Here is an 8,411-nt window from a genome sequence, read left to right as displayed (position 1 = left end):
ACTGTGAAAAGAACTTATGTAGGCGAGTACGGCTTGTGCCGTGCAAAAAAAATCCGTCGGGTAAGGGAAATCTTTATTATAGTGGATGGTAGGTAAAAAACACTAAAAAGTATTGATCGGCCCCTGCTTAAACTTAAGAGGAACCATAGCTAGAGATGCTAATATGTACCTGAAAATAAAAACCACCGGGCACATATCAAACATGTGCATACGTGGCCAGGTTTGAGACCATTACCACATTTGGGAGGGTTGGTTGGGTTGGGTTGGTAGGAATGGGATGTTCCAAGCAAAATAATTCACATGGCATGCACAAACCACCGGTTGCTGTTCATGTGCACGACTTCCCTAACACACACACACACACACACACACACACACACAAAGTGTTAATTTTGGTCTCTAGTATTATCTAGGTGGAATTTGTTAGAACCGTTTTCATCTCCATCTACCAATTACTATCCAACTACCAGTCAAACGTGCGAAAAATCGAGAATGTTTCAAGTTTAACCACAACTGGATCAAAGTAGTTTTGCATGTCGGCACGTCATACCTAGCACGAGGCACAAAACAGAGCCGTGCATATATATACAATATTATCATCACCAACATTCGAATAATTTCGCGCAATGAAAATAAATATAGTGTTCACCGACATTTTTTCTTCAGTTTAATGAATAGTAACAACAAACATATTCCCATAATGTTTGTCTAACTGTCTACTTATCCACTAATGGAAACTGCCAACCGGTCTGAAAAGAAAGGGAGAAAAGGCATCCTTGCCATGTTCGCCAACTGCGTCGCGTACGTCTTCCGCCCCTTCCGCCCCTATATATACCCGCTTCGCCCGCTTCACGGACACCCCCAACTCTCCTCCTCCCTCGAGCCGTGGTGATCGCGCAAGGCCATGGAGCATAGGAGCCTGCTGGTGTCGGCCGTGGGCCTGGGCGTCGGCGTGGGGCTGGGGCTGGGGCTCGCGTCGGCGAGATGGCGGAAGCCGGCGCACACGGCCGAAGTGGGTGCGGGAGCAGGCGCTGCGGAGGTGGAGGCGGAGCTGCGGCGGCTGGTGGTGGACGGCCGCGACAGCGAAGTCACCTTCCACGACTTCCACCACTTCCATTCGTATCTCAGGTTGGTTACGTGGCCCTCTCATTTCTTGCACTCGTTTTGGTTTGTTCATCATGCTAGTGGTGGATTTGGCTGGATCCACACTAGTCACTCTCTACATACTAGTCCGCAGCATTTACTCTCTTCCGTGCTAGTTGATGCAGTAGTATCCTTTTCGACTTCATCATCGTCACTGTCCATTGTTCTACATCATAGTCTAGGTGTGTAGTCCCTGTTCATTTCTTTTGGTTTCCATTGGATTTCATATCTAGCCTACCCCAACTTATTTGAAAAAATGACTTTGATGTCGGTGTTGTCGTTGCCCCTGTTCAGTTCTGCTCGGTACTAAAAACTGACAAGATAAATTGTGTCGCAGCGAGCAGACGAAGGAAGTGCTCATCAGCGCGGCCTTCCTCCACCTGAACCAGCCTGATCTGTCCAGGCACATCAGGAACCTCTCCGCCGCGAGCCGCTCCATACTGCTCACCGGATCCTCTGGTTTGCCTTTCGCGGCTTAGCCTCATGATTTCAGCTTCATTTCGTGGGGCATTCTAGTTAACTGTTTCATTGTTTCGCAGAGCCTTACCTGCAGTCACTCGCCAGGGCTCTTTCGCACCACTACATGACCCAGCTGCTACTCCTCGATGTCACTGACTTCTCGCTTCGGGTCTGCCAGCAACCTTCAATGTCTATCTATCTTTGATTTCTGTCATTTCGTTTGTCATTTGATTCTGAACTTATTTTTTGCTGGATGCTGTTTGCAGATCCAGAGCAAATATGGGAGCTCCAGCAAATCCTTAGTAAGTTAACACCACGATGCATACTTGGTGTAGATGTTCAAATATCATGATTGGAGAGGGGATATAGTCTTATAGACATGTCAGCCTTTCTGCTGTGTTAATTGGTACATCTTGAGTACGCAACTACTCTCTTCGTCCCAATTTTATCGACTCAACACGTTTTAGTGTCTGTATAAAACTGGGTCAGAGCTAGTCTTCTTTTCTAGCTCGAGGTTTCCAGAGAATAGGAAACTGCCTCCGGGTCGCACGCGCGGGCGGCTCCGGGGCGATCGCATCTCCAGCCAAAGAAGACTCCAGATCGGGCCTTCCTGGCCGTCGCGGCCGCCGGCGCCGGCGACCGTGGCGGCGCCCTGGCCGGCGAAGACGGCGAGGGGTGGGCGGCGCTCTCCTGGCTTCTTCTCTTCGCGCGGGGAGGCGGAGCAAGGGGAGAGCGCAGGGGTTGGTGCTCGGGCCGGTGTGGGGGCAGTTTGCAGCGATGGAGGGGCGATCTTAGGCGGCGGTGCGCGGCGGTGCGCGGCGGCGCGAGCGGCGGATGGAGGAGGTCTAGGCCCTTGGGCCGATGGACTCCGGCTGATGCCCTCTGGCCAAGGCCGACTCTGCCTGCTCTGGTCGTCTTCTCCGCCGCAGCACCACTCGTCCTCGTGCGGGCTTGGCGGCCAGGGTCGCCTTCGCTACCGTTTCGGTGTGAAGGGCGGCCGGGATGGCCGTTGTGCGGGGGCTCGGCCTGAATAAAGGCGGCGGTCCTAGGGCCTCTCTTGCGTGAAGAGGAGGACCTACCGGACGCCTGGCCTCGTGATCTGGCCGGAGGGTTGAGTTCCGGAAGGCTCCGCCGGCGAATGTAACAGTGCTTTGCCTCGAGTTTGCTGGATCGGAGGTATTCGGTCGTGCGCACCCATGCGTTTATTCCGACCGTTTGGTTCTGGAGGGAGCGGCGCGAAGCTCTTTTTCTGTGTTGACATCAAGTGACTATGGATCCATGATGAAAGTCGGAAGAAGAGAATTTCATGAAGGCTGGAGGGGAGGACTAGCTAAGGGAGGTTCAAGTCTCCGCGTTGTTGAGAGGCTTGCTTGGTGTCCGGACTTCACATCAGCGGTATGAAAGTGGGGGCGACAACACATGTGAAGCGCAGAGTCCTACCTTTCAGGGTGAAAACCCAAGGTCTGGCCTTAACTGGTTGTGCGGTGGAGGCATTGTTTTGAGAGTGGGGACTATCTTCAGGGTGAAAACCTAAGATCTTTGATCGGGCGACGACAGTGTTGGAGCACTGTTCCCTTCTTGGGAGGCGTCGTTTTTTGGAGAGTCTGAAATTCAGGTGTTGTCATGGTGGTGGATGTATTGCTGTTGTTAGGTCCGTGATACTGTAGCGGGACTTTTGTTTCTTAGTTTTCTTTTTCTTTTTTTTGCTGTGTGCATCCGTAGTGCCATTAGGGTGGTGCGTTGTTGCAGAGGCTGGGTGTAATTGGTATCTCTCGATATTAATATATTCCCTTTATCGAAAAAAAATAAAACTGGGTCAATTAATTTGGGACAGGAGTAGCAAACTAGGCTCCTGATTGGTCTCAGCAGCAGCGTGTCTTCATCGGCTAATAACAACAGGATAGCAGATCAGAACCATACAATTTTTTCTGCATAAAGACGATGGTTGCACTTGCATCGCTTGTTTTCATGGATTTATTTTACTTGCTTCAGTCCTGTTATCGAAAATCATGCTTGTGCAGGTTCATAATCAGTCTGTATCCAAGACAACATTTGGGATGATAACTGATTTCATTGGATCTTTTATGTTGTTTCCTAAGAAGGATGAGCGTAAAGGTAACAAAGCATTACCATTTAGTCTTCTTATTTTTCGCAAGGGTACACTCTACTTGGTTTGTAAGCTATTTTATTTTGATTTAAGGATAAAAAAAGTTGCTATTTTTCACGTCAGTATGTAACTTCAAGTGAAAACTGGATGTTATCTGGACTTTTACCACATGACAAGTTACCCAAAAATAATAATCATAAAACCCTTATTCCATCTAAGACTGCAATGTCATTGCTCAAATTTTGGAGATTTTGACTTGTCCCTGTCCTGATTTCGATGAAACACCTATGCAGAACCGTTACGCCGTCACGTGGCAATCGGTGCAGATTCGAGAACTAGGTAATGCATACTTGCCTATTTATCTAATACTGGGATGAAAAATATCTACTATTATCTGATCTATGTATCCATTATTTGGTTTCTTCTTTATCGATATTTTTTGTTCGTTTTTTTAGAGGCTCTAATGTTGATGCTTCATCTGGTACGAGCTATGTTAGCTCACAATATTCTGGAAATTCAGGTAACTTTGTTGCTCATTTCTTCTTAGTGTTGTTTTGTCATTTTTATTCACACATGTGTGAAACAGTTTCTAATATATCAGTAGGATTGGAGTTCATGCAATCACGTTTTCTAGTAAAATTGTGTAGAGATGGCATCTCTACAATAATTACTGCTGTGTTTTTAAATGCTTTTACATTAGACCGAACTTTCTTCATTTTCACATCGGGTCGAGCAGAACAAGAGAATTATCCTTATGGCATTTCACCTTTTCTGTTGATGTAGTTTCAGCTAGGCGAACCAGTTGGAGTTTCGACGATGAAGTTCTGATAAAGTCACTTTACAAGGTAATTATTATTTTGACTGAACTTGACAATCTCTTTATTCACAATTTACTTATCTTGTAACCACTTTTGCAGGTCATGATTTCTGCAGCTGAAAGTGGTCCAGTTATTCTTTACATAAGGGATGTTGACCGCTTCCTAAATAGATCACAAAGAACTCACTCCATGTTCAAGAAAATGTTAGGCAAACTATCTGGGCAAGTGTTGATACTGGGCTCCCTGTTACTTAATTATGACCTTGAGTACAATGATGTGGACGATAGAGTTAGTTGCATGTTCCCTTATCATGTCGATATAGAACCCCCGGAGGATGAAATCGATTTCTATGGTTGGGAAACTCAAATGGAAGAAGATGCAAAGAAAATCCAGATTCAAGATAACAGAAACCACATTGTAGAGGTACTCTCAGCGAATGATCTAGACTGCGATGATCTGAGCTCAATCTGTCAAGCAGATACGATGGTTCTAAGCAATTACATCGAGGAAATTATTGTCTCAGCGGTGTCTTATCATTTTCGTCATAACAAGGATCCTGAATACAAAAGTGGGAAGCTTCTTCTATCTTCTAAAAGGTTTGACCATTTATTTATTTTAAAGGTGGCACCAATTATATTTCTTTTGATTTTCTTTAAAAAAATTACTTCACAGCTTATCCCATGGATTAAGCATTTTTCAAGAAATTGGCACTGATGGGGAGGACACCCTCCAAATTGAAGCAAATGGGGAATTAAAGGTATTTCATTTTGTATAAATACTTAATATCTTTTCCAGCTTACCTGCAAGACTAACTTCAATGCTACTGTTTGGAAAGTATGGTGTGAAAGGTGCAGCTGGATGTAAGAATGCTGAGACTGATAAATCGCCCATTGAAGATGGTGATGCTCCACCACCAAAGCTAGTAAGCTCTGTGAACTTGCCTGTGCCTTTTGTTCTGCTACATAAAAAAACAGGGTGGGCAAACCCTCAGCCCTGTTTTATTTAAAACAAGAGCAAAGTTAATCAGTAGTCAATACACTTTACATAATACAAGGGGAACCTATATTTTATTTATACCCCCAGCCCTGTTTTATTTAAAACAAGAGCAAAGTCAATCAGTAGTCAATACACATTACATAAAACAAGGGGAGCCTATATTTCATTTATACTCCCAGCCCATTTTTATTTAAAACAAAAGCCTATTTTTTTGCAGTACTAGATACTCTAGTACGTAGTTCTTAAAATATGAAGAAAAGCATCGTAGTTCTTCTTTCTGAACATTTGCTAAGACATAAGTTATTATCCTGATGTGTTGTTATCTGAGCAGGAATTACCTGACAATGAGTTTGAAAAGCGTATCAGACCAGAGGTTATACCAGCCAGTGAAATAAAAGTGACATTTGATGACATTGGAGCCCTGGATGATATCAAGGAGTCCCTTCAGGAGCTGGTTATGCTTCCTCTTCGGCGGCCTGATCTGTTCAAAGCAGGAGGACTACTAAAGCCATGCCGGGGAATATTACTGTTTGGGCCACCTGGAACTGGCAAGACAATGCTTGCTAAGGCTATAGCTAATGACGCCGGTGCCAGCTTCATCAACGTCTCGATGTCCACCATTACATCGAAATGGTTTGGGGAGGATGAGAAGAATGTCCGAGCATTGTTCAGCTTGGCTGCGAAGGTCGCTCCTACCATTATTTTTATTGATGAAGTAGACAGTATGCTAGGGCAGCGCTCTCGGTCCGGTGAACACGAGGCAATGCGGAAGATCAGGAACGAGTTCATGAGTCATTGGGACGGTATCTTGTCAAATTCAGGCGAAAGAGTCCTTGTTCTTGCGGCGACAAATAGACCGTTTGACCTTGATGAAGCCATCATTAGGAGATTCGAGCGCAGGTCTGTTCAACACAGCGTTTTGTTGAGGGATAATAAATGTCGTGTGGCTTTTGCATGATGATATGCTAATCAGTTGCTCCCATTTTTCACCCTAAGCAGAATCATGGTCGGCCTTCCAACTCAGGAGAGCAGAGAGCTGATTTTAAGGACTGTTTTGTCGAAGGAGGAAGTTGATGAAAACATCGAGTATAAGGAGCTTGCGTCGATGACCGAAGGGTACAGCGGCAGTGATCTTAAGGTTTGAGCTCTTTTCTGAACCCAAGTTAATAGGCAGCTACTTTGAATATGTCTTGATCACTGAATATTGTTAATTTTTATTTTTGCACCCAGAATCTTTGTATGACAGCTGCTTACCGCCCGGTCAGGGAGCTCCTGAAGAAAGAGCGGTTGAATGAGATGGTAAGGTTATAATAAAAGTTTTGCTTCTTACTATGTACTTTAGCAGTTACTAAAGATGCAACGACTTTCAATTGCTGCCAAGCCAGTTATGAACATACACCTTCTGCTGATTTCTGAATATCTGGTGATGCACTATTTGATGCCTCAGGAAAGAAGGAAAATGGAGGCAGAAGAGATAACAACTGTGCCAGAAGATTCAGACAAGCCAGAGAGCAAGAAGTTGAGTTCACATAACGAAGAAGGTAGTGCAGAGATGGCGAATTTGGACAGCAAAGGGGAAAGTTCAGAAAGCAAGGCAAATAAGGCCGAAGATGAGGAAGTGGCGATCAACCTTAGGCCACTGACGATGGAGGACCTGAGACAGGCCAAGAATCAAGTGAGTTGCTGTCCAGCCTCGCTTTGCTTCTTTTTACACTGCATTGCATTGCATATTTGTATGAAATAGAAAATGTCACTTAACTGCTGTCTATTTTTTATAGGTTGCGGCGAGCTTTGCCGCAGAGGGCGGTGTCATGAACGAACTGAAACAGTGGAATGATCTCTATGGAGAAGGCGGCTCCAGGAAGAAGCAGCAGTTGACATACTTCTTGTAGAACAGACGGATGCTTGTGTCAGGGACTAGTAGTGCTATGAAGCAGTAGTATGTTGATAGGTAAAGGCATATTAGATATTATTAATAAGTTGGCATCTACTCTAGTAGTTGGTCCAGTATATATAAGCTACCACTGTATCATGTCGTCCAATCAAGAAATAAAACCCTAAACTTTATCCATAGTTTTCTACAATTCATCTTATGATGCAAATGGTCTGGTGCGGTTTGGGCCTGTTGCTAGAAGACGGTGTTGTGAATGGGGACTATCACATTTACCATTCACGGTGGGGCAAAGGCCAATATATATATTGTATTAAAATGCAGGATACAATGGGGATAGTGCGCGGACCGCCTTCTGGTTGGATTGGTGGCTTCTCTCTGGGCCTATGGCCACCACCATGCCCGAGCTCTTCTCGCGCTGCTCTCTGCAGTGCGCCTCTGTCCGTCAGGTGCTGACGCACGGCCTCGACGCTGTGCTTGCACCACTCCTGTCTGCCGTCGCCGCCGGGCAACGTGAGACCCTCCTGCTGCTGCTGTCATCTAAAAGGCTCTCTGACACTGTCGACGTGCGCACGCTCCCGCTCTGCGGCAAGGCGGGCGGGAAACTGAGCACCTCCGCTCTCTACAAGTTGTGCTCCTACGGCGGGATCATTGACGATCGGCACGATTTCGTCTGGAACAATTTCGCCCCGTCCAAGGTCAGATTCTTCGGGTGGCTTGCTGTCAAAGACCGCATCCAGAGCCGCGCCTACCTCCTTCGCAAAAAGATCCTCACAGCCGATGAGAGCGGCTTCCCCGTCTGCGCCACGACGCTGGAGACTGGGAGCCATATTCTGTTCGGTTGCCACTTCGCTCGTCAGCTCTGGAGTTCTTTTGGATCGCAGCCTGAGGAGCACCGCCTGATTGAGTCCGCTGCGACGTGCAGCCTCCCGCCGTCCACTCCTCCTGGCTCGGCCTCCACTCTCCGCCTCCTCTGCCTGTGGCACCTCTGCCGTAA

At 46.3% G+C, this 8,411-nt stretch overlaps 1 protein-coding gene across 1 annotated transcript; it reads left to right on the top strand.

The window, feature by feature from the left end:
* Positions 1-857: 857 nt before the first annotated feature.
* LOC127327804 (uncharacterized) lies at positions 858-7,594 on the top strand. The gene is made up of 16 exons (XM_051354596.1): positions 858-1,128; positions 1,481-1,602; positions 1,683-1,771; positions 1,869-1,904; positions 3,624-3,717; positions 4,003-4,048; positions 4,165-4,229; positions 4,493-4,554; positions 4,627-5,123; positions 5,200-5,284; positions 5,363-5,449; positions 5,855-6,423; positions 6,523-6,661; positions 6,754-6,822; positions 6,971-7,198; positions 7,302-7,594. The coding sequence occupies exons 1-16, from the start codon at positions 905-907 to the stop codon at positions 7,413-7,415; spliced, it is 2,526 nt and encodes an 841-aa protein (XP_051210556.1). The 5' UTR covers positions 858-904; the 3' UTR covers positions 7,416-7,594.
* The last annotated feature ends 817 nt before the right edge of the window (positions 7,595-8,411 follow it).

Source organism: Lolium perenne, chromosome 1 (assembly GCF_019359855.2).
Source record: "Lolium perenne isolate Kyuss_39 chromosome 1, Kyuss_2.0, whole genome shotgun sequence".
In the NCBI taxonomy this organism is placed as follows: Eukaryota; Viridiplantae; Streptophyta; class Magnoliopsida; order Poales; family Poaceae; genus Lolium; species Lolium perenne.
Note: the sequence above shows the minus strand (reverse complement) of the source record. Positions and strands in the feature narration are given on the sequence as shown.

Excerpts from the sequence above, each read along its gene's own strand:
- LOC127327804 (XM_051354596.1), top strand. The coding sequence starts at position 905 with ATGGAGCATAGGAGCCTGCTGGTGTCGGCCGTGGGCCTGGGCGTCGGC. Across the intron at positions 4,555-4,626 it reads TGATAAAGTCACTTTACAAG|GTCATGATTTCTGCAGCTGA; the intron begins GTAATTATTATT and ends CCACTTTTGCAG. Across the intron at positions 5,124-5,199 it reads CTTCTTCTATCTTCTAAAAG|CTTATCCCATGGATTAAGCA; the intron begins GTTTGACCATTT and ends ATTACTTCACAG.